General features: G+C 36.6%; 2 protein-coding genes across 2 annotated transcripts; one reads left to right on the top strand and one right to left on the bottom strand.

The window, feature by feature from the left end:
- Nucleotides 1–15,702: 15,702 nt before the first annotated feature.
- On the top strand, nucleotides 15,703–16,416 carry LOC116812095 (cerebellar degeneration related 1). The gene has a single exon (XM_032757746.2). It carries the CDS (start codon nucleotides 15,703–15,705, stop codon nucleotides 16,414–16,416), a length of 714 nt encoding a protein of 237 aa, XP_032613637.1.
- Nucleotides 16,310–16,980, bottom strand: LOC131383910 (uncharacterized). The gene has a single exon (XM_058441547.1). It carries the CDS (start codon nucleotides 16,923–16,925, stop codon nucleotides 16,569–16,571), a length of 357 nt encoding a protein of 118 aa, XP_058297530.1. The 5' UTR covers nucleotides 16,926–16,980; the 3' UTR covers nucleotides 16,310–16,568.
- Nucleotides 16,981–26,571: the final 9,591 nt, after the last annotated feature.

The raw sequence follows: 26,571 nt of genomic DNA, 5'->3' as shown, positions 1-26,571 counted from the left end.
GAAAGAATATCTGAGATATTCTTAGAGGGCAGAGTCAAGATCCATGGAGAATGATAAACCGTGGTGCCTCTTACCGTGATTAGAACCAGACTGTAATCAAGGACATACCTTGTCCCTTGGCATTCTTCTGAAATGTTATAGTTGTTACAGATCAGTGACTATTATGTGCCTTTCATTCTTCTTCTTTTGGAATAAGAGAATTTATTGTGGCTGCCTCATGTCTGCCACAGCATTGTATGTCCAGTATGTGGAGGGCAGATGAACTTCTTCATAGGGGAGCACGTATTTTGCATGTGGGTTGATGAGGTTAATTGGGGGCAGAAGGTAAACTGTGGTAGATTAACTGCAGTGATGGTCATTATTAATAGACTCCCTATATTCACACCTGTTGCAAAGTGACTTTGCAGTTCTCCAGAATAGAGGGTGGAGTTTACTTCCCCACACCTTGAATCTGGGATGGCACTGTGGCTTGCTTTGGTCAACTGAATGTGGCAGAAGTGATGGCATGCCATTTCCATCTGCAGGCCTCGAGAGGCATTGTACGCTTCTTCTTTCCCTCTTGAAACTCTGCCATGCCATGAAAACAAGTCTGCTCTAGCCTGCTAGAGGAAGAAAAACCATGTGGATGGGAGCCTGGCTATTCCAGCACACTCCCAAATATGTAAGACAGCACAACCAAGATCAACAGAGCTTCCTTCCTACCTTACCCGCAGCTGACTGCTGACACACAGTCTAGCCAAGATGAGAACAAGATGACTCATAGACTCATGAGCAAAAATAAAGGGTTATTAATTTAAGCCATGAAATTTGAAGTGGTTTGTTACACTGAAATAGGGAGGTAATACAGGTTCTAGCAACCAAGTAATCTGGAAGAAAGTGCACAGTATTTCTTTTCTGCAGTGACCACTAAGTTACCCAGAAACTCAAAATAGAGTTTATCGAGATGACATAACTTAATCCATGAAAAACAGTTTATCTTTACACTAAAATTTTAAATGGTTGTTTTGTCCTTGCTTTTATAAGAAACACTGTAAAATACACCAACACCCAGATTGGTGAGAGGAGGGGAAGGATTATAAAAGGAGGGTAAGTACTATGTTCTCAATGTTTATGTCCCCAACAAAATTTGTATGTTGAAACATAATCACCAATGTGATGATATTCAGAGATAGGGCCTTTTGAAAGGTGATTAGAATATGAGCACAGAGCCCTAAGGAGTGGGATTAGTGCTCTCCTAAAAGCGGCCTCAGAGAGATGCCTTAATTTTTATATCGTGTGAGGAAACAGCCAGAAGGTGCCATCTATGAACCAGAAAGCAGGCCCTCACCAAGCACTAAAACTGCCTTAATCTTGGACTCCCCAGTCTCCAGAACCATGAGAAATAAGTTTCTGTTGTTTATAAGCCACCGAGTATATGGTATTTTGCTGTAGCAGTCTGAATGGACCAAGACAGTAATGAATGTGACGTGAACATAAAATTGAAATTGAAGTTTGTTATCTTAAGTTTCTGGTTTTGTGAGTTGGTGCTTATGATAAATAATACTGTGAATTATACTCATGTACACAAATAATCCCACTTGAAATTTCTGGATAAAAATTTTAATGTCTGACAATTTGTGACATGAATGTGGCTATATTTCTAGTATTTTAAATTGCCATTTGCAAAGATAAGCTGGTACCTCAATGAGATAATAAATAGCTGCATTTATCTAAAGACTTTTAAAAGAAATTGTAGTTCAACATTAAAGCTGCCTGCATGCAATTAAAAAAATGCGAGTTAACTTCAAACTAAATCAATAAAGGGAATTTTTAGATAAAGTATGATTTTTTTCACCTATTTATGTTTTTGTATTCCCTAGAGGAAGATACGGATTTTTCTTCCGCTATAGCTGGAGTCTGAGTGATCATAACGGAGATAGTCTAAAGCTATCCAATTTGTGACCACTTTCAAGAAACATAAGCTATCAGAGAAAAAAATGAGAAAAAAAATGGAGGCTGCTAAATGTGAGTGAGGAGAACAACACTATAATTTGAATACATGGTATGGTTTTATAACACATAACATGGTAAAATAAAGCCAATAGAAAAGGAGAAAAACTGGTAGCACAAAAGTGCAAATGAAAGATTGAATTAATAAACTCACATTAAACCAGGTAAAAAAGAAACAATGACTTAACAGCAACAATGTGAAATTGTGATGTGTTTTTGAAAAAAATAATACTTTTGATCCACTGTGAAAGTGGATAGTAGCCTCCATTTTACCCTGTTCTACCCTAAGCACTCATGTGAAATAATTTCAACTCCTAGCATACTGAATCTGGTCTTTTTTTTTTTCTGAAACAAAACTGGAATCCTTAGAAAGTTGCATACTTTAAAATGGGCTGGAAGCCTCCTGTTCTTGTGAGGAAGCAAGATGACTTTCAAAGATGTCTGGAAGTTGTGACATAGGAGCCAGCTTAAAATTGCTCCCACTAGTCTGTGAAAATTTGAACATTAAAAAGGTGATTATGATCACTTGGAATCAGTGGTCTACAAAAGGCCAAAAGTCCATGGTAATGCTTAAGAGGACAACATGAAGTAAGCAAGAAACAAGTTTTATATAATATGTCGTGAGATTGGGGCACCAGTACAAACCATTGTAGCTAGATATCAAAATCTACCAAGGATCAGGGGCTGCACTGTGGAAAATGCATGTATGATTATGATAGACAAATTTTTATCAGGTCCATCTGAGTCTAGATATTAAATCAGATCCGTGTGCTTTCTCGGCTCCCCTCGGTTCCCCATGGGAACATGGGGGCAGATATTGCATGGGCACATGGGTATTCACATTGTTAATGAGAGCAGAACCTTTTCGGTGGTGACAATGAGTCACAATAAAACCATATATATTGTGCAAGGTCTTTCTGAATGACATAATACCACATATGAAGAGGTGAGTTTAGATGTGTCAGTGAGTTTAGGTGTGTCAGAATCCTATCCTGTGTGGACATTTGCAGCTACACTTCCCCAGGAATCCTAGGTACTGAAGAGAAGGTTTCTTGAGCAATGAAAAACTCAGACTTTTTACCACCATTCAGGAAAAAAGTATATGCTTTAGTCACCAAAAACTAGAAATGTATGCAATGATATAGTTTGGCTTTGTTCCCATCCAAATCTAACCTTAAATTGTAGCTCCTATAATTCCCATGTGTTGTGGGAGGGACCTGGCAGGAGATAATTGAATCATGGGGATTGTTTCCCACATACTGTTCTCGTGATAGTGAATAAGTCTCACAAGATCGATGGATTTATAAGGGGAAACCCCTTTTGCTTGGTTCTCATACTTCCATGTAAGAAGTGCCTTTTACCTTCCACTATGATTGTGAGGCCTCCTCAGCCATGTAGAACTGTGAGTTCATTAAACCTCTTTTTCTTTACAAATTACTTAGTCTCGAGTATATTTTTATCAGTAGCATGAAAACAGACTAATACAGCAAATTGGTACAAGTGGAGTGAGGTGCTGCGGTAAAGATACCCAAAAATGTGGAAGCAACTTTGGAACTGGATAACATGCAGAAGTTGGAACATTTTCCAGGGCTCAGAAAAAGACAGGAAAATGTGGGAAAGTTTGGAACTTCCTAGAGACTTGTTGAATGGCTTTGACCAAAATGCTGATAATGATATATACAATGAAATCCAGGCTGAGGTGGTCTCAGATAGAGATGAGGAACTTGTTGGAAACTGTAGTAAAGGTGACTCTTGCTATGTTTTAGCAAAGAGACTGGCAGCATTTTGCCCCTGCCCTAGAGAATGTGGAACTTTGAACTTGCAGGAGATGATTTAGGGTGTCTGGCAGAATAAATTTCTAAGCAGCAAAGCATTCAGGATGTGACTTGTGTGCTGTTAAGGGCATTCAGTTTTAAAATGGAAATAGAGCATAAAAATTCAGAAAATTTGCAGCCTGACAATGCAATAGAAAAGAAAAACCCATATTCCGGGGAGAAATTCAAGCTGGCTGCAGAAATTTGCATAAGTAACAAGGAGCCAAATGTTAATCACCAAGACTATGGGGAAAATGTCTCCAGGGCATGTGAGAGACCTTTGCAGTAACCCGTCCCATCACAGGCCCAGAGTCCTAGGAGGAAAAAATGGTTTCGTGGGCTGGGTCCAGGGCCCCCTTGCTGTGTGCAGCCTAGGGCCTTGATGCCTGGTGACCCAGCTGCTTTAGCTGTGACTAAAAGAGGCCAAGATACAGCTCGGGCTGTGGCCTCAGAGGGTGCCAGCCCAAAGCCTTGGCAGCTTCCACATGGTGTTAAGCCTGTGGGTGCCCAGAAGTCAAGAATTGAGGCCTGGGAACCTCCGTCTAGATTTCAGAGGATATATGGAAACTCCTGGATGTCCAGGCAGAAGTTTGCTGCAGGGGCAAGGCCCTCACAGAAAACTTCTGCTAGGGCAATGGGGAAGGAAAATGTGGGGTTCAAGCCCCCACCGAGTCCCCCCTGGGGCACTGCCTAGTGAAGCTGTGAGAAGAGGGCCACCGTCCTCCAGACTCCAAAATGGTAGATCCACCAACAGCTTTCACTGTGTGCCTGGAAAAGCTGCAGACACTCAACACCAGCCTGTGAAAGCAGCCAGGAGGGAGGCTGTACCATGCAAAGCAACAGGAGTAGAGCTGTCCAAGACCATGAGAACCCACCTCTTACATCAGTGTGACCTGGATGTGAGACATAGGGTCAAAGGAGATCATTCTGGAGCTTTAAGATTTGACTGCCCCACTTGATTTCAGATTTGCATGGGGCCTTTAGCCCCTTCGTTTTGGCTCATTTCTCCCATTCGGAATGGGCGTATTTATCCAATGCCTGTACCCCCATTGTATCTAGGAAGTAACTAACTTGCTTCTGATTTTACAGGCTTATCGGCAGAAGGGACTTGACTTGTCTGGGATGAGACTTTGGACTGTAGACTTTTGAGCTAATGCTGAAATGAGTTAAGACTATGGGGGACTGTTGGGAAGGCGTGATTGGTTTTGAAATGTGTGGACATGAGATTTGGGTGGAGGGCAGGGGCGGAATGATATGGTTTGGCTTCCCCACCCAGATATCATCTTGAATTGTAGCTCCCATAATTCCCACATGTTGTGCAAAGGATCCTTTGGGAGATAATTGAATCATGAGGGTAGTTCCCCCATACTGTTCTTGTAGTAGTCAACAAGTCTCATGAGAGCTGATGGTTTTATAAGGGGAAACCCCTTTCACTTGGTTCTCATTCTCTCTTGCCGCCACCATGTAAGAAGTGTCTTTCGCCTTCCACCAAGATTGTGAGGCCTCCCCAGCTACGTGGAACTGTGAGACCATTAAACCTTTCTTTCTTTAGAAATTACCCAGTCTCAGGTATGTCTTTATCAGCAGTGTTAAAACGGACTAATACATGCAATAAGGGAGACGACTTAGTGCTCACAGTGGTCACAAGGAAAACATATTGTCTCAATAATTACTGTTAATGTGGCTATGAAATTAAGAAAACTAAGTAAATTTTTAAAACTAAGAAAATTAAGTAAAGGTCCTAAAATAAAAATGCATAGTGTAAACAAACAAAGTTATTTTAAAATCTAGAAAAAGGTCAGTGATTCAGCAAGAATTCAGTTTTTTTGTTCCAAAAGAGCTCCACCTCGTGAGGATAGTATTGCTTGCAGCTGTTCTCTCTGTTAGGAACTCTGCAGGCAGAGTCATCTGGAGGAGGTGGTAGGGGGAGAAGTGAAAGTATTGAAAATACAAAGTATGTTAAAGACCTCATCTTGTTGGGTAGAAGCATCATAGAAAGCTGATTAATTCGTGATACCAGTTAAGAAAATGTACATTTTTTCAGTGCCTACAGTTCTTGGGCCCCATTCCTAGTTTCATTCCAGGACAGGAAGGGCCACACTGACTGAAATGAAAGCAAAGGCCCTGTTGGAATCTCAGTCCTGGAGAAACTGATAGAAACTTCCAGAGGAGCTCAAGATCATGAAGTAAATGCTAGCATGGTCAAACCAACTCTCAAAGAAGTGAAAGATTGACTTTCCTCTGGTAGGGGGGATTCAAAAAGTGCATAAATAAATATTTAAATTGAGGTGATGGTGACCAACACTGCTACTAAGGTAGAAGCATAAGGAAATTCTGGTTTGGGGTGAGGGGTTAATATCAATCTCAAAGTTATTAGTTTGGTGAAAAAGTAATTGTGACTTTTGCCATTTCTTTTAATAGCAAAGACCACAATTAAATTACTTTTGCACCAACCTAATAAATACTTTTAATATGTGGTCAAAATGTCTCTTTTAAATCAAAATCAAATGTTCGAAGGTTTCAGGGTCAAAAATAAAGTTTGTTCCCACAGTTTTGTAACCAGACTATTTCTCCTTCCTGAAGATGTAGATGTTCCCTGATGGAAAACTATTGGAATAGAATAACAAATCTTCTGAGAGAGTTGTGGTTGGGTAGGACTCTGAGAAAACAGAAAAAGTTTAGAGAACAACATAAATGAAAGTAAAGGAGGGAACAGATACTGATGTACGTGGTAGTGAGAAAACCAGTTTGACTAGAGTAGATGACCCATGGGCAGGAAGAGAACAAAGATGATTATGTAGGGAAGGTCATGGGCACTTGGAGGGCACATGTGGATGTGTAGATTTAATGATGAAATTTGAATTGTATGTTTTTGAGTGATATGAAGAAATGATATTTAAAGAGATTAATGTGGTAGCAATAAGCAGGATGGGCAGTAGTGAGAGACTGAGAGATTTGTGGAAGGACCTAAAATTTGGATGATGATAGCCCGAGCAAGGGGAATGAGACTGGTGACGAAGGAACAAATACTAGACACATTAAAAAGCAGATGTTTCTTTCCTCTTTTTTATTACAAAAATATTACATACTTCAAAAGTTCCAATTGCATAAAAGTATATAAAGTAAAAAATAAATATGTATGTATATATGTACCTATTTGAGCATAATCACTATTAGAAGTGATATTCAAACTTCTAAACCAGCATAGGAAAAAGTACATATACATTGACAAATCCATCAAGACTTTAAAAAGACAGAAAACTTAATGAATATTACCAAATTATAATAAATATGAAAGGTTTAATTGTGAAATATTAATGCAGACATTGCGAGATCGAGTAAAATAAACTCATCACATGCTGTTTTGAAAAGACATACCCAAATCAAAACAACAGAGAAAAGCTGAAAATACTTGTATGAATATAGTAGGCAAATGGTAACAAAAATAAAGTAGAGGTAGCATAGAAGAGTCAAAACAAAAATCAAAATGAGTCAAGGAAGGTATCTTTTTGAATTAATATATATTGTGAACTAATACAATCCAATAAGATAATCATAAAACAATACCCTGAAAAGCAATTTCAAATATGTCAAGCCAAAAAAGTTAGAAATAGGAGACTGTAATAAAACCATGAAGTGAGACATTTTATATATTTTTATTAGAAAATTTAGATAAATCAGACAAAAATAGAAAATTTGAATAACAATGAACTAATTTGACTTAATTCATAGAAGCATGATATAATATTTACCCCAACAAAAAATATATATTTTCTCCAATTGTTCATGGAATATTTATGAAAAATTTATTTCATATAGAATACAAAGAAAATATTCCAAGAGGTATAACTCATGCAAGAAACATTCTCCATCCATGAAACAGTATAAGTAGTAATTAAGGGAAAAAGGGATAGGAAGCAAAACATCAACTAAAACCTAACCACACTGAAATATATACACTTCTAAATAACTCTTGGATTAAACAGGAAAACAAAGCTTTAAATATGAGGTGACAAACAAACAAACAAACAAACATGAAAATGCTGAAAACTATGGGATACAATCAAACATGTATTTAGAGGAAATTTTCTAATTTAAATGCACTAAACAGAAAAGAAAGAATTAAAAGTAAACTAGGCATTACCTAGAGAATCTAGAAAGAGATCAAACAGAACTAAAGAATGTAAAAAGAAGGAATTTACAAAAGCAGAAAGTGATATTTGAAAACACTTGGTATTTAAAAAAAATAGATAACTGAAAATAAAATATACAAATCTAAGGAAAGTCTTACCAGAGAAAATAAAAAAGCATAGCCACATATATGCAAATTAAGGAACATTAGAAAATATTATGTGTAATTTCCAATCAATACATTTGAAAACCCAGATGAAATGGACAGTTTTGACAAAATTGACTCCAGAAGAGGAGAAACTCTTGGATAAAATAATCATACAAGAAATTGAACGATTTAAATTTCTAGGCCCCAAGCATGTACTAGGACAAAACAGTTATATTGGTGAGTGTTACCAATTGTTTAAGGAACAGCTTGTGTCTAAGTTACTTACATTGTGGAAAAAGAAAAATCTTTATTCACAAAAATATCATAATCCTAATATCAAATCAGGAAAGGGGTATCACAGAAAGGAAAACAATAAATAAGAGTTTCCCAACAAGTGTACCTTGGCACACTGGTGTCCTGCGAATGGGTTGTATGTGTACTGTAATCTTTATCTCTTAAGGCCTTGGGTCAACCAGGTAGATCCTGGGAAGCCAAGTTGCCTTCGCCCTGAGCAGTCTTGTCTATTTACCCCAGGGTGCCATGATGTGAAAGAGGTAATAGGGCACTTCTACAGGCATTTGTTAATATAGAGTTTTATATCCTAAATAAAATAATGATATACCAAAACACCACTACCAAATCAGTTTTATTCCGGGAATCTAAGAATAGCTCAACATTATATAATTAACTACATTAATGGATTAAAGAGAATAACCATATCATCACCTTGATATCAGCTTGTCAGATGCCAGAAAAGGCATCTTGATAATATTCTATATCCATCCCTGATAAAATTATAAGTCAATCGAGAACAGAAGGGCATTTCCACAACTTGAAAAGGGGCATTTATCAGAAACAATGGCAATTATAATATTTAAACAATGAGGCATTTCTATTAGAGCCAAAAACAGAAGGTTGCCTGCTCTTTATTAATCAACATCAATCTGCATTGTCCTGGAAGTTATAAAGTCTTTACCAATGTGCTAAAAGAAAAAAAAATAGATACAAATATTAGCAAGGAAAAGACAAATGTTTTATTATTTACAAATGGCATGATTGTGTATCTAAGAAATCAAGATAATCAAATGAAAATAAAACCTACTGTTAGAGCTAGGAATAGAGTTCAATATGATACCTGGATATCAAGATAAATATTAAATAGCTTTTCTATGCACTAATGATAATGAATTTTTAAAACGCAATATCATTCATGTAAGAGGAATTAAAACTATAAACTAACAAATAAGCCTAACAATTGCTCTAATATCTAAATGGAGACTACAGTAAATTTAAATAAATTGAGACAGACACCTTGTGACTAGATGCAAAACTCACTATCATAAAGATGGCAGTTCTTGACATGTTACTCAAAAGGTCTGAAGCATTTCCAAGGGATTAATTTTTATGGACATTGATGAGTTGATTTTAAAACTAACCTGGAAAAACAGGATGCACAAGAATAGCAAAAAATTCTGAAAAAAAGAATAATGTAGGGGAAGCAGTCCCATCATATGTCAAAACATAATGCTACAGTAATTAAAGCAGTGAGGTACTAGCTCAGTACTAGAGAAATATTATCAATTGAACAGAAAAGAAACATAAAAAAATACCCATATAGTTCATGATAAAAAGAGAATTCCAAATCAGTATGGAAATAATTCAATTGAATAAGTAAGTTGAAAAAACTGATTCTCTCTTCTGAAAAAAATAAGCTTAGATTCCTACTTTGTACCATATAAACACTTACAAAAGAAAAGCCAATTCTACATAGAGTACTAAGCAATAAGAATGTACAAAATACTGGAAGACCCAGACACACTGGCCCACACCTGTAGTCCCAGCTACTCGGGAGGCTGAGGCAAGAAGATCTCTTTGGCCCAAGAGTTCAAGACCAGTGTAGATAATACAGAAAGACCATATCTCAAAAAATATATTTTTTGATTAGAAGAATATTTAGGAGAATGCCTTTATAATCTTGGGAGTGCAGAATCCTATCTAAATATGAAACAAAAACAAGGAACTGTAAAAGATTAAAATGTTTGTCTATTTACATAATTAAATCTTCTTTATGGTAAATAGCACCATAAATAAATTTAAAAGACAAATGATAAACATTTGCAATATACACCAGACAAAAGAGATCAGCTCTAATATCCAGAGATCTACAAATTAATAATAAAAAAAGACAAATGACACAACAAAAGAATAGGTAAAGGATACGAACAAGCAATTTCTTACAGAAGAAATAAAAATAGCTAGTAAATGTATGAAAAGTAACTTTACAAATTATTAGAGAAAAATAATTTAAAGGAACGAGATTAGATTTTCCATCCAAAATATTGACAAAAGTCAAAAATAATAGCATTCAGCATGCCAGGAGGGCAATTTAGCTCAAACATGTTGATCCAGAAATTTCATTTCTCAGGTACTAGCTCTTTAAAATCCTTGTAAAAGTGCAAAAAATTGTAAAGAAGCTTTATATATCATTATCTATATTAGCAACAAACTGTTAACAACCAAAAGATCTATCATGTGGAAAGAATTGAATAAATAATAGATTGTAAAGATGCTTTATATAGCATTATCTATAATAGCAACAAACTGTTAACAACCTAAAGATCTAATGTGGAAAGAATTGAATAAATAATATAGTACACCCTACTCTGAAATTTCCTGTAGCTGTTTTATAAAATGACTTTCTACAGAGCAGGAAAAAAGCAAGTTGTAGAATATATGTAGAGGATGTTAATTTAATGTTAATAATGTTATTATTCTATTATTATAACATTTAATGTTAATAATAACATACCAACACTTTTCACTCCCTGTTATGTATTTTCATTTTCTAAAACACATGAGAATACATTCAAGCAAATTAAAAAAGTATGAGGAAGGTAACAAAACAAAGAGTCATGGCCATCTCTGGGAGATAGGATTAGGAGAATGATATTTTCACTTTTTACTTTACATACTACTGCTTTTTTTTACTTTTTACTATAAACATACATTACTTTTATAACAAAAAATAAGCCCACCCTATAAAACACACACACACATATGTGTGTATATATACACATATATATGTATATATATGGAATATACATATATGGAATATACACACATACATATATGTATATATGGAATATACACACATAGGTGTATATATGGAATATACATATGTACATATATATGTGTATATATGGAAACGGAAAAAAAGTGATTTGAAATCTGACTACACAGAAGCAGCTATTGTTAACATATCAGCACTTTTCTTTTCACTCCTGTTATATATTTTCAACATATTTTGGATCATGTGCTATGTAATTTTGAGCTTGTTTTTCAATAAATATAATATTGTATTTTCCTATATCAATAAAAACACATTAACATAAAGTTTAAATATATTTTAATTTTGAAAATAACACACGTTCAAAATAGAACATTTCAAGAACAAAGAACCAAAAGAGAATAAAAATCCCATGTAGTCTTACTACCCACAGATAAATTACTTTAAAAAATAATGAAAGACAAATGTACAGAAAGGGATTAATAATCCTTAGATTGTGCACAGTGTCTCATCGATTCATGCAAGGCCCTCTTTTATTTTTACTCATTAACTTGCCTTTTTATTTAATGTTAATAATAATCATAAAATTATTAAATAATCAATAATGGGATTTCAATTACATAATGACACCAACCACTACCCAACACACGAGTACTAGAATATTAACCATAATATGAATTCATGTACATTGTCCTCCCATATTCTGACCCTCTTTCCTCAACCCCATTGACCATTATCTTCATTTTTTAAATTTTTTTTGGCTTTTTAATAAATTATTTGTATGCTATGTGTATGTAGCCCTAAATAATATAGTGCTTAGTTTTACTTGTTTTTGAATAATATAAAAAGGATATCCTACTATATGTAGTCTTTTGAGACTTGATATCTTAATATTCTAGAAGTAAAATCTACCCATATCGTTACGTGTAGCTGTAGAACATTCATATCATGACTATATAATATTTTATGTGAAATATACCATGATTTATCCATTTTCTTTTTGGGACTTTTACTACTAACATTTTAGTGTATATCTTCTAGTTATTTCCCTGAAGGTATTTAGTTTTCCTTCTACAAAACATGAATATTATACATATTTTTTGTGACCTATTTCTCTCACTGATGATACCTTATGAACATAATCCCATTTTGGTAAATATTCTTCCATGGTATAAATTTAAATGACCGCACAGTATTCCATTAGATAGTTACAATATAATTTTCTAACCACCCCAACTGTTAGACACATGATTGCTTGTAATTTTTTTGCTGTGATAAACATTATGATGCACATGGTCTTGTTTGGCTCAGCAACTCTCCTTTTAGAAATTTATCCTAAGTAATATCCAAACACATCTGCACACAAATATGTACAGGAACACCACGTAGAATGACACAGTTTGTGTTCTTCACACCTTACATAAAGTGTGTGCTGATCACAGAAGTTTTTATAATACAAGAAAATTGGAAGGAACTTAATGCTCACCAATAGGAGATGGAGTAAATAAATTATATATTAAAATCATTACATAGCTGCACAGTTACTGACATAGAAAGTTGTTCACAATTTATTGTTAAGTGTAAGAAAGAAATAGGTTAAATTGCAGTATGATTACATTTTGTACGAGAAAATACGCTAGTAAAAGTGTCTAGAAGAGCATACACGAAAATCCTTACAGTGATTATCTCTGGATACTGAAATTATTTGAGAATTTCTTTTTTTTCACTTTGCTAACATATATTTTGAAGTGTTTCCAACAGTAAATCTTGATTCCATGTACAAGAAAAAAGATGAATAAATAATAGTTTTGTGCACAATTGTTTAAATATTTTTCCTGAATAGAAAATACCTGTACATTCTAAGAACTTAAAAATAAAAGAATATATAGAAGAAAATAAAATCATATATAATCCAACCCATCCAGTAATAATTAGTTTACAGTCCCCAATACATTTACTTCTAGTCATTTGTCACTGATTATATATTTTAAAATAGTTGCCATCACACTTTATGTAACCTTGTATGCTGATTTTTCACTTAACTTATAAAATGAATATGCCATAGCATTTTAATGGAAGAATATTCCATCATAGGTACATGGCACATTTACTTAATCATTCCCTTAATGTTAGACTAAGGTTTTTCTGTTTTTCACTATACCAAATAACTATGTGAGGAGTATCTTTGTGTATGAATTATCCACATTTTAGATAATTTCCTTGGACAGATTCCTTGAAGTGGAATATACTAAACCAAAAAGTACATTTTTATATCCCTTGATATATATTTTCAAATAGCACTTCATATATATTTTAAGGCAAAATGAGTAGCAGGGAAAATAAAGAGGTCAAAACAGCTGGGTCCCATGACTATTGTTAGCACTCAGATTAGTAAAACTGATATACAAAAATTCTGTTTTATTTAAGTCACAAGGCTATATTGTGAGAACCAAATGAGAATATAGATTCTTCAGAGTCACAATAAATATTACTTCTTTATGGTTTCCTTGATTTTCCAAACTCTCAGTTACTTTTTCTTCATGGCTTTAACAATTGATAAGTAATTTTCCAATTATCTGTATGTTGTTTCCCACAGACGATTTTAAGCTTTATCAAAACACGCCTGGCATACAGTTAGCGCTCAATAAATATTTGTTGAATGAATGAATGAATGAGGTGACAGCACTTTGTAAAATATAAATCATTAGACATTCAGAAGGTATTTCTATTTTAATTGGCATTATTATTGTTCTTTTTTGTTATCATATAGACGATTTTAAATCTTTAGAGAGTCCCTGCCTAACTGTAAAAATTTAATTATGTGGTTTTCATGCTTTTCATGCCAGCCAGAAGCATGGGTAGCAACATTGCTGAAGGCACCTGGTGGGAGCTGAGACTTAGAGAACCAACTACTTGGTTCTCTAGATCAGCATGCTGGGATTTAAGTAGTTGTAGGTACCATTAGTCAGATACAAGGCAGTGGCCAGGAACCCAGGAGGTTGTGATATTTGAAGCAGGTAGATGCTGGAGGTTAGAAACAAACTAATGGTAAGTGCTCCACATAGTAAGGTGCAAACCGGACAAAAGTCAGTAATAAGGGATTCAAAGAGATAGAAGAGTTAAATTCCAAGCACCAGTACTCGAAGCATGGAGCTATGAATATGATTCTGAAGCAAAGGGTAATTGAACTCAGTGCTTCCTTATATTCTTCCCGCCAAAACTGAAAATGGTATCAGAAAGTGTTTGCACCTACTTCCATACACAGGACCAAGGGAATGGTAGTAGCTGGTTGGGGAATGAAAGCTGTGCATACAAACAGACTCTGGCAGTGACAGGATCAAGCGAGACCATTTGTATATGGGATTGTATAATATTCCACGCAAAATGTGGAAGCAATCAACCTTTGGATCACATCATTCTATCATGATTTTAAACAGCAGATATTATAGCATAGTGGTTACAATCGTGGACTCTCACAACAGGCTAGCTGGGTTTAAATCCAGCTCCATTATTTAGTAGTTGTGTCCTGTGGACAAAATTTACTTCACCTCTGTGTGCCAGTTTCCTCATCTGTAAAATAGGGATAATGATGGTACCTAGGTTCAATGGGTTGTTGTGAAGATTAAATAGATTAAATGAGTTAATGCATGTAAGGATCTGAGAACAGTGCCTGGATGTAGCAAATGCTATGTTAAGTGTTGTTGTTGTTATTATTATTATTATTATTATTCTTTGGTCACGTAAGACCAATGATAAAAATTAATATCATTTAAAATGGACAAATAATACTCTACATGTTAACTTTACCTAAAATACCAGTCTTAAACAGGATTTTTCTCATTAAATAAAAATTTCACTTAGACCTAAACATAGTCAACTGTATAAAAACTGTAAGCACTAGTGAAGTAGTAAAATTTATTGCAGCAGTCCTATCTGTTTATTCTGCAGAAGTTTTATTATGGACATTATTTTTAAAAGTTGTAGAGATTAAACACACATTTCCTAATAGTAAAAAACATAAAATGCAGTACTGTTGGTTCATAAGATCTGGTCTATAAGGAGGAATGTCCCATTAAGTGTTTTTGAAGCTAATTCAACTAGAAGCAGAAATAGTTGAGTTGGAAGATTTTTCTGTAGAGTGATTTTAACATGGGAAGGCTCAGACAGGGGAAGCCTAGATTTGAAAAGGCCTGGACCTGGGGAAAGGTTGGAAGATCTGGACTATAGAACATGTTAGAATACCTGGATATTGCAGACACTGGAAGACCTGAATGTCAGAAGATCAGCACACTGGAGACGTTGGAAGACATGGATATTGAGCCAGTTGATGGAAGACTGGGTAGTTGTTGGAAGACATGAAGATGCTGGAAGACACAGAGATGCTGGAAGACGTGGAGATGTTGGAAGACGAGCAGATGCTGGAAGCCCTGGAGATGCTGGAAGACCTGGAGGTATAGGAAGACATGGATTTGTTGGAAGACGTAGCTTAGTTGGAAGACATATATTTTCTGGAAGACGTGGATTTTCTGGAAGACACGGCTTGGTTGGAAGACATGGATTTTCTGGAAGACGTACCTTTGTTGGAAGACGTACCTTTGTTGGAAGACGTACCTTTGTTGGAAGACACAGGTAGGCTGGAAGACATTAATTTGATGGAAGACATGGCTTTGTTGGAAGACGTGGATTTGCTGGAAGACACGGATTTCCTGGAAGACCTGGATTTTTCGGAAGCTATGGATTTGAGGGAAGACAAGGATTTTCTGGAAGACGTGGATAGTCTGGAAGACACGGCTTTGTTGGAAGATGTGGATTTGCTGGAAGACACGGATTTCCTGGAAGACCTGGATTTTTCGGAAGCTATAGATTTGAGGGAAGACAAGGATTTTCTGGAAGACGTGGATAGTCTGGAAGACCTGGAGGCCATTGGAAGATGTGGATTTTCTGGAAGACATGGCTTTTTTGGAAGATGTAGATTTTCAGGAAGACCCAAATTATCCGGAAGACCTGGATTGTTGGGAAGACATGGATTTTCTGGAAGACTGGGAGGTTACTGGAAGACATGGATTTTCTGGAAGACATGGATTTTCTGGAAGACGTGGATCTTCAGGAAGACATATATTGGCTGGAAGACCTGGATTTTTTCCGGAAGACGTGGATTGACTGGAAGACCTGGATTTGGTGGAAGACATAGATTTTTCTGGAAGACACTGACTGACTGGAAGACCTGGATTTCTTTCTGGAAGACACTAATTGACTGGAAGACCTAGATTTCTTTCTGGAAGACACTGATTGACTGGAAGATCTAGATTTTTCTGGAAGAACTAGATTTACTGGAAGACTTGGATTTGGTGGAAGACACAGATTTTTCTGGAAGACATGGATTAGCTGGAAGATCTGTATTTGATGGAAGACCTTGAAATTATTGGAAGATATGGATTTTCTGGAAGACGTGGATTTTCCTGGAAGATCTGGATTTGGTGGAAGACCTATAATTGCAGGAAGACTTGATTTGCTGGAAGACTTGATTTACTGGAAGACTTGGAGCTTCTTGGAAGACATGGATTGTCCGGAAGACATGGATTGTCTGGAAGATGTGGATTTTCTGGAAGCTCAGGATTATCTGGAAGACCTTGAGATTATTGGAAGACTTGAAGTCGCTGGAAGACCCAGAGTTGTTGGAAGACGTTGACACTGGCGCCATCAGAAACCCTGGATATTGGAAACATTGTAAGCACAGGATATTGGAGACATTGCAAGCCTTGGATTTTGAAGACATTGGTTACTCTGGACATTGATATTTCTGGAGGCCCTGAACATTGGGATATTGAATATTGGAAGTCATAGACACTGAAATCTCTGGAAATTAGAGATATTGTAAGTCCTGTACCTTGGAACTCCTAAATGCTGGCAGATATGAACAACAGCAGATGTAGACATTTATAAATCCTAAAATGAGAAGCCCTGGATATTGGGAGACATTGGTAAGCATGGATATTGACATATTTATGTCAAAAGACAGTTTGGAAGAATTAAATTTTAAAGATGCTGGATGTCAAGAATACTGGCAGCCTGGACAATATGAGACCAGGATATTAAGAGGTCTATTCATTCAGACATTGAGGATATTGACATACCTGAAAGTTCTTGCAGGTATTTAAAGACTTGGGCATTGGAGGAATTGGCAATAAAAATACACTGTAAAACTAGAATGCAGGACATATTTAAAAATGTAAAAACTGAATGATGTAAGTGCTGGAAGACATTGAAGAATCTAGACTTAAACACTATGAAATACATAGCCTCTAGAAGACCTGTATATAGGAGACATTGGAGGATTAGGACCATGGAAGAGTCGTAATTTAGAACTCTGGATCCTGAAAGACAAGACCTGGACTTTGAAGATGGGTTGTTGGAGATATTAGAAGACCTTAATTTTTAATGACTTGAATACTGGGAAGTTTAGAAAACAAGGGCATTGGAGATGCTGCAGGACAGGGACTGGAACGCACGGATGTTATAATATTGGGAAGATCTGGTAATTAAAGATGTTGGAAGCTGTGGAGCTTAGAAGACTTGAGTTAGAGAAACTGAAGAACAGAAAGGCTTAATCTTAATGGTATTGGAAAGTTATGCTGAAAGATAGTAGCAACATTCAAAGAGTTGTGTATTAGGGCCTAGATATTAAATTAAAAGACATCATGAGACTACTCTTGTAGTCTTTAATACTATTTCATCTCTTCTGCTAAAAAGCAAAACACAAGGAAATAGCATTCTAGGAAGGTGAGAAAGAGAAGGCAGGGAAATTCAAGAAAAAGCAAATAGTTTGAATGGGTTGCAAGCTATCTTCATAGTCTCAATGAACTGGCCTTATTTGTTAACAAGATGGGAATGGGAAATTATCAAAGAATAAGCAGTATCTAGGTCGAGAGAACTGCTTGGCTTTAGATCAGGGATCAACAAACATTTTCTGTAAAGGTTCAGAAGTAAATATTTAAGGCTTTACAAGTTACATTTTCTTTGTTGCAACTACTCAACTCTCCCACGTAGTGCAGTCACAGACAGTAAGTAAATGAATGGGGATGGCTGTGCTGCAATAAAACTTTACTTAAAAAAAAAAAAAAAAATGGTTGGGCTGCATTTGGCCCAAGGGCCTTAGTTTGCTATGCCCTACGCTAATGCCAAATCAAGGATATGGTAAAGTTAAGTACATTCCAGGCTAGCATTCACATATGAGAACAAGCAGAGAACAAGAGAACTTGTTCTCACATAGAGAACAAGCAGAAAAAATACAAGCCGAATGGTAAATAACAATATCATGTGCTGTAATGATAGGAGATGAAACTGGCAAGAACCTAAGAATTTAGATCCCTAGGCAATTGTTTGGACAATTGCCCAAACAGGGAGCCTTGTATTCAGAGTCAAAATTAAATGGGTTGCATTCAGGGGCCCAACCAACAGGGCTGAGGATCGATGAGGATGTCCTAATTTAATTAAATAGGCTGGAAGCTTAAGTAAATTAGAGAAGAAACCCACCCCTGCAGACTGGACATATATGGAGGGGAACATGAAAAAGATTATAGCTTGGTAGGCTCTTCTCAGGCACCCTGGCTTCAGGTAATATATGTAATTTCTTAAGTGACAAAGACCTTAAGTGACAAGCTTCAGGGATTAGACTTGAGCTATGCGCTGAAGGCCCTTAGTACTTAGACAAGGCTGAGGAAGTCAGGAACTATCGCACGTATTACATGAAAGAGAACACTGGCATACAAAACTGGGAAAGTACACTGGAACTAGGCCATGCATGATTTAAAGATCAAGTAGTGGAATATATAGACAATGGGTGGTTATTAAACGTCTATGAACAAGGAGGTACTGGAATCAGAACTGTGCATAAGGAAAGCCAGTTGAGCAGCAAGGTGCTGAATAGCAAAGACTACTAGATATATACAGTAGAACACCTAATACTCCAAGCTAAAACACTTAAAGGGTTGGGATGTGAGGCTAATACAGTTATGCAGGTAAGTGGTAGTGGGGGCTAGAATTAAGGCAGTGACGTTTCTGTCACTCAGCAGACACAGCATCAGTTATGATGAATACTTAGGATTCTGAATAACACTATTTTAAACTTCTTGAATGCCATCATAGAATACATGAAATTCAAAGTTCAGAAGCCAGCTGTGAGGAATTTTCCTTGCCTAGTAAGATTACATAGTCTTACACAAATTCTCTCAAAAGGCAGCTGAGCTAATATTTTGGTGGTCAAACAAAGCAGGTCCTATTTAGCTTTATCTTTACCCCTATATCACAGTTACCTAATTTTCTTTAAAGTGGAAACAAGTGGATGGATTATTTTCTAGAGAATAAGAACACATCCATGTCCAAAACTGAGATTACCTCTAGTCACTACACAAATAAATGTCACATAATGATAACCACGTTATAGCATAAAGAATCACTGCAGATCAGGGAATAACTTACAGACAAGGAAATTATTGTTTCATGTATCCCTCATCAGCAAACAAAAAGAAATACTAAAACTCATTTTTAAACTTCCTTCTTTCATCTTAAAACCATCATGCATACCTTAATTTGAGGGAAATTAAGTATCAAAATGTGAAAATTTTGCAAAGATAGGCGCAAACTCTCATATTCTGGTTGCATAATGCTTATTCATGTTATAATAATAATAATCACAACAGTTTATTGAGCGCTTACTATGTGCCAGGCACTGTACTAAGCATTTCATATAATCTTATAGCAATCCTATAATGCAGATATTTTGACCCCATTTTACAGATCAGAAACTGAAGTCTGGAATGGTTAAGAAATATGCCCACAGTCACACAGCTGGTAATTGGTAGGGGCAGGATTTGAAAGCAGATCCGTGTGATTACAAAACATTGCCTCCATGCTGATTCTCCACAACCCAGTAACCCAGGGGTTGTACTGCCAGGACTAAGCACCACTCACCCAAAAAGAGGGTGCCCCCAGCCCAGAGCAGACAAGAAGTCAGCGGCAAAGCTCTCACTTTAAGTCCCATTTTCTTATCATTGTGACACTCACCATACCACTGCCAAGTAGTCAAGAACTAATTCTAGGTGTTTGCAAAGATGAGTTAATTATATCTTTGGCTTTATGTAGCAATGCAAGAAAGATGAAGTGCAGTGTCTCAAACACAATAGATTCATACTTAATTTCTCAATATTTGTTATTTATGCTAATGATACTTATTCTTTCATCTATTTTCTATTTGATTTTATAGTTCCCAGTAATATATACACTCTGTTCACAGTACATCATATTTCTGAATTCTTAAGCAAACATAACACACTGACATCAAAGGCCATTAAAAGGTAATAATACTATGTAAAGTTCAGTAATCAATGCATTTCACATCATAAACCTTGTTCATGCAAGCTTTTAGACTATATATACTGTCAAAACCCTTTATTAGCATTCGGGTGGTAGAAGGTATGTAATCCAAATGTGTAATTTAAAGAGCTTTCTCTGCATTTTGAACTTAAAAGATTTTAAACAAAAAGTTCTTTTTAAATGTAATACAAGTTTCCTAACATATTCTTCACATTTCATCAGCCTGGGCTGCCCTTTCTCCCCACCCCTCCTTTTTTTTCTTCTTGCCACAGTGGTTAAACATGTCTATAAAGAAGGAAATTTCCATGCACTTTGTAATATTGAGCTCAAGAATTTACCCAAGCCATTTGACAACAGATTCTCTCCACTCAAACTGTGCATAAAACATACTAAAAGAAACCTCAGCTTTCATATTTGGGGGACTTTTCTTAAAGAATAAAAAAACACCCATTTACATGGCAGTGTTGTCATTAACTTCCATTTCTACCTTTAGCCTATATCAAACTCTCTCGTCCTCCTACAAGTTTTGCTGACTTGTTCAATTCAACCACAGTAAAATGTTCTTTGACTCTCATCAGTGATACTTCTTAGGTTGTTTTAACTGGACATTGTCTTAAACAATAATTAGATTTATCCCAATATTTTATTTCAAATGACCTGGGCCCTAGATAAATGTTTCCATACATCAAGCCAAAGTCAAAGTATTTCTGTGACAACTAAGATCATACAATAGTCAGTTTCTCATTTTATTATTTATATTAAGAGTTCCTAGTTGATGCAATTCAATTTAACCTTTTATTTCTCTAATTCTGGTCAAAATAAATTTAAAAATGGCCAAGGTAGTAATCTCAATAAATGGTAAAATTATCAAAACAGTCCTTTTTGTTTGTTTGTTTAGACAGAGTCTTGTTCTGTCGCCAGGCTGGAGTGCAGTGGCGTGATCTTGGCTCACTGCAACCTCCACCTCCCGGGTTCAAGTGATTCTCCTGCCTCAGCCTTACAAGTAGCTGGAGTTACAGGCGTGCACCACCACACCTAGCTAATTTTTATATTTTTAGTAGAGACGGGGTTTCACCATGTTGGCCAGGATGGTCTCGATCTCTTGACCTCATGATCTGCCCACCTCGGCCTCCCAAAGTGCTGGGATTACAGGCGTGAGTCACCACGCCCAGCCAAAACAGCTCATTCTTTAAAGTCATATAGAACCACTGATTATACTGAGGAAAAGATCATTGAATTAAAAATATTTACCTGTAGATGTGACTAAGAAGAAGCAAATGACCTATGAAAACTTAAAGCATTCACCATACAGAGTTCTCTGTTTTGGTTTATGGAAACAATTTGATACAAAATATTAGCATTTTACACACAATATCTGTGCATTATTTTTCCCAAACCCTATAACCCAGAGGAAAAAAAAAACAATTATCATAGAAAAAGAAACTCTCAGTAGGTACTTCCTCTCTTTCCTTTCAGAGAGTTGGTGTTTATATTTGCCTTGTTTCTATGGCATTATGCCCTACTTCCTTTCCTAGGAGGGACTAAAACATGGTAAAACTTGAACCATGAGCACAATTACACAATGCAATAATAATCCTATTTACTTTGGTCTCTATTAAAAAGTTTAGATATTCTCAAAATCAACCATTGTGGCTGATGCACCTTTCTCTCAAGGTAATGTCAGAGATAGAAAGACTTTAGACACCAAGTGGTCTTATTCTCTCATTTGAAAGACAAGGAAAGACAGGAGTGACTTGAATAAGACCATTCATTGAACTAGTGGCAGAACAAACACTTTGAATCAAGGTTTCCTAGTGCCTGGGCCCACTACCATTTATATTTTCTATCATAATTTTCCCTAGCTTTAGAGCGGCAGTTTGAAAACCATGGCTATATAAACACTGGAGGAACTTTTGAAATATACAGATTCTGGCCCTATCCCTGATTCAGCAGGTCTTTGGGCAGTTCCTGGATATCTATATTTTTCAACGCTTTCTATCATTACTCTGATATACAGTCAGTGTTGAGAACAACTGTGGTTTAGATCAAGAGCATAAGCTCTCCTGGAACTGTGGCGAATCGCTACATCCACAGCATCCTACAATGGGTTTTCAACCCTCATTTTCCTTATTTGAGCATGTTGAAGAATATCTGTCGTCTCAACCATAACCATGCAAGCAAGCCCTTTTTAAAATTAGTATTATTTTATTTTAAATTCCAAGATACATGTGCAGAATGTGCAGGGTTGTTACATAGGTATACATGTGCCATGATGGTTTGCTGCACCCATCAACCCTTCATCTAGGTTTTAAGCCCCATATGCATTAGGTATTTGTCCTAATGCTCTCCTTCCCCTTGCCCCCCACCCCCTAACAGGCCCCTGGGTGTGTTGTTCCCCTCCCAGTGTCCATGTGTTCTCATTGTTCAACTCCCACTTCTGAGTAAGAACATGTGGTGTTTGGTTCTCTGTTCCTGTGTTAGTTTGCTGAGAATGATGGTTTCCAGCTTCATCCATGTACCCACAAAGGGCATGATCTCAATTCTTTTTTATGGCTGCAGTGTATTCCATGGTATATATGTGCCACATTTTCTTTATCCAGTCTATCATTGATGGGCATTCGGGTTGGTTCCAAGTCTTTGCTATTGTAAATAGTGTTGCAACAAACATACGTGTGCATGTGTCTTTATTTATAATAGAATAATCTATAATCTTTTGGGTATATACCTAGTAATGGGATTGCTGGGTCAAATGGTATTTCTGGTTCTAGATCCTTGAGGAATCTCCACACTGTCTTCCATGGTGGTTAAACTAATTTACACTCTCACCAACAGTGTAAAAACGTTCCTATTCTCCACATCCTCTCCAGCATCTGTTGTTTCCTGACTTTTTAATAATCACCATTCTGACTGGCCTAACGTGCGGCGGATGCAGACAGGCCAGCGCGCGACACACCTGGAGTGTGTGGGCACGCGCGGGCTGGGGTAACGAGGACCCCGGCTGGTGGCGGGAGGAAGGAAGGAAGAGGGACTGACGGCGCAGGACGCGCCGGTCCAACGGCCTCCTGAGCACGCAGGCAGACAAACCCTTGTGTGGAGGGCTCACTTTCAATACATGGCAACGAGGAAGCTGCTCTGCCACTCACAAAACCCTGACCCAGAAACAGGTTGTCTAGGAATGGTTTAGCGCAGGTTCTTCATGAAGGTATTAATGCATGATGGGCGAGGGGGTGGCTGCCTTTCTGGCCAAGGCCCATTTTCCAGGATGAGGGGCTCTCCGCACCGGACCCCGGTCTGGCTCTCATTGTGGTTTTGATTTGCATTTCTCTAATGATCAGTGATGATGAGCTTTTTTTCATGTTTGTTGGCTGCGTGTCTTCTTTTGAGAAGTGTCTGTTCATATCCTTTGCCCACTTTTTGATGGGGTTGTTTTTTTCTTGTAAATTTGTTGAAGTTCCTTGCAGATTCTGGATATTAGACCTTTGTCAGATGGGTAGATTGCAAAATTTTTCTCCCATTCTTTAGATTGCCTGTTCATTCTGATGCTAGTTTCATTTGCTGTGCAGAAGCCCTTTTAAACTTCTTTTTTTTTCTTTTCCTTCAAAATATCAAACTCACATATAGTTCACAGACTGAGGAGAAAGTTACTGGACTCCCTCATGCCAAATTTCATGTTTGAGTGGGCTTGTTTCCTGCTTCCTACAAAACCAAATTCAATTTACTCTCTGATGTCAGTTTTTGACACAGCTGTTTAAAGCATTTTTTTTTTCATTACTGTACATATATTTCCTCATTCCAGGTTGTCTTTATGCTTTCTCAAGTTATACAAAGTCTCTTTTTGGCAAGCACATGCCAATGAATTATCTTCCTTCTTTTCTCTATTCAGGTTTTCTGTGCATCATTATCAGATATAATGATGAGGCCAGTGCTGTGAATCCGGCACAAATAGCAATTAAGACAGAAACAACAGCGATGTTATTTGGACTTCCTCTCTATTCCCCAGAATAACTGTCCAACTGAGTTCAAAATGGACATCAGTTGGGAATGTGTACAAGCAGCCAAAAGAACAGGCAGGTTCATCCTATGCCTTTGCCCAAAATTCTTAGAACAAGATAACAGCGTCATATCTCTGGCTTTGTGATTTTTTTTTCCCTCTGTTAAATCTGCCTGGATAATTCCAAACATCCAAAATTAAAACAACCATAACAATAACTTTTGTAACACAACTGAATCGAATGAAGTAAATATATGGAATTACGAAAGGAATTTAAAAACAATCTGAGAATGAAGTCTCCATCACCATCAGAGAACAGGAAGTAATAATACCCATTTTTTGGAGGATATTCAATTCTTCAAATCACTGAGGAGGCCAGATATGAGAACAGAAAGAATCTATGAAAATGAACTCTAGCAGCTGTTCCTCTTTGATTAGCTACCAAAGGAAATCTGGAAATTTAACATAAATATACTGCTTTTCAGGATCAGCCAATAGCTAACATATACGATTGCTGGAAAAGAAATTAATTTAACTTACACCAAACTAATCCTTTCTGGTGAGATCGCAAGTTAGGCTTAATCAGAATTAAAACAAATTTCAGGTCAAGAGTACAAAATCAAATTATCCAGCCAAGTACAGTAGCAGCCCACTCCTTAAATGCTATAGTTGAGTTCCTGAAACTCTCAGAGTATCCATGTTGGAGGAATTTAAGACCTTTTAGGAAAAAATGAGGCAGGGATGTGAGTATTATGAAAGCCTAGACGATTAGTTTGTTCACCAAACTAAAACAATAAAATAAATATCATTGATATTTTATATTAACAAGAGTGGATATCAGGCAATTAACTTCCTTTGTGATCTCAAGATGAAGATGATAATGCATCAATGAAAATGCTTGGTCATAACAATAGTAACAGGGAAAGAATAGAGAAAATTGCATTTCGTCTGAAGAGATGTAAGCTCAGTCTTCTGCTCCTCTTTCATCCCCAGCACACGAATCACCATATCATCAGAGCCATCAAAGTCTGAATCCCAAGGTTTAACTATCTGTGTGCCGCGTTTCTACTTCCTGTTTTCCTGTTTGCAGAACAGGTTTGAATGACATGGCCTAATGTCAACCTCTTCTCCCCTGTCAAGTAAGCAGAGAGAAAAGACTTATCGGTGTTTGTTTGGAGGTTTATTACTACTGCTTTATAGGATTGTAAGTAATCATCTAAACCTTACCTGAAAGTCAATATGTAGTCCACCAAAGGATCTCTTTCTTTTGAATCATTGTGACAATTTCATTTGTGGAGTAGATACTTGAACATTCTTAGAGTTCTGGATGTTAACCTATGCTGGCTTCTTTTATTGCCTTTTGATGTGATCACATCTCCAAAATATTTCTCAACTATCTTTTGAAGGTGAGAGTCTAACAATTCAGTAATGTCACTTAACTCAATGTCTTCAAGGCCTTCACTATTCAAATGGTTTGCAGATGTTACAATATTTTCAATTTCTTCTACCACTGGAAGGAAACCTTCCGAATCAGTCACAACCTCATTCCAAAATTTCTGCCAGACTTCATTAAGTGTTGATTGTTTTATTTGTCTCACTGATTCTTCTACACCTGTTAAAGCATTACAAATGGAGAAATGTTGCCAAGCCACTTTCATGGTAAAGTTCTGGTGTCTCTGATAAGATCTGCAGGTAGTCAAAATACATGCAGAGCATAGTACATCACAAACGTTTTTAGCACTCTCAGATGCATAAGTTGAAGGAGTGGAGTCGTACTGGGGGTCATGGAGATGACTTGAACACAGGGAGCAGCATTTATGACTGCATTTCTGTCTGTAGGAGCAGTGTCCAGAATCACAACACTGTGAAGTCAAGATTTTTTATTCATTTAAATGTTATTTAACCTCAGAACAAAACACTTCAAAGACCAGTTCAAAAAGAGTTTCTCAGTGATCCATATTTCATGGTTTCCCTTCATGTAGACAGAAAAGTGCTTCTGGCTTTCTCTTTAAAGAAGGTAACAATTTTGGAATCTGTAAAGCAACATGGGTTTAATCAG

Source organism: Hylobates moloch, unplaced genomic scaffold (assembly GCF_009828535.3).
Source record: "Hylobates moloch isolate HMO894 unplaced genomic scaffold, HMol_V3 SCAFFOLD_7, whole genome shotgun sequence".
Taxonomy (NCBI): domain Eukaryota; kingdom Metazoa; phylum Chordata; class Mammalia; order Primates; family Hylobatidae; genus Hylobates; species Hylobates moloch.
This window is presented reverse-complemented; position numbering and strand designations above follow the sequence as displayed.

Coding starts and splice junctions, on each gene's coding strand:
- LOC116812095 (XM_032757746.2), top strand. CDS start 15,703: ATGGATTTTCTGGAAGACGTACCTTTGTTGGAAGACGTACCTTTGTTG.
- LOC131383910 (XM_058441547.1), bottom strand. CDS start 16,925: ATGTCTTCAAAATCCAAGGCTTGCAATGTCTCCAATATCCTGTGCTTA.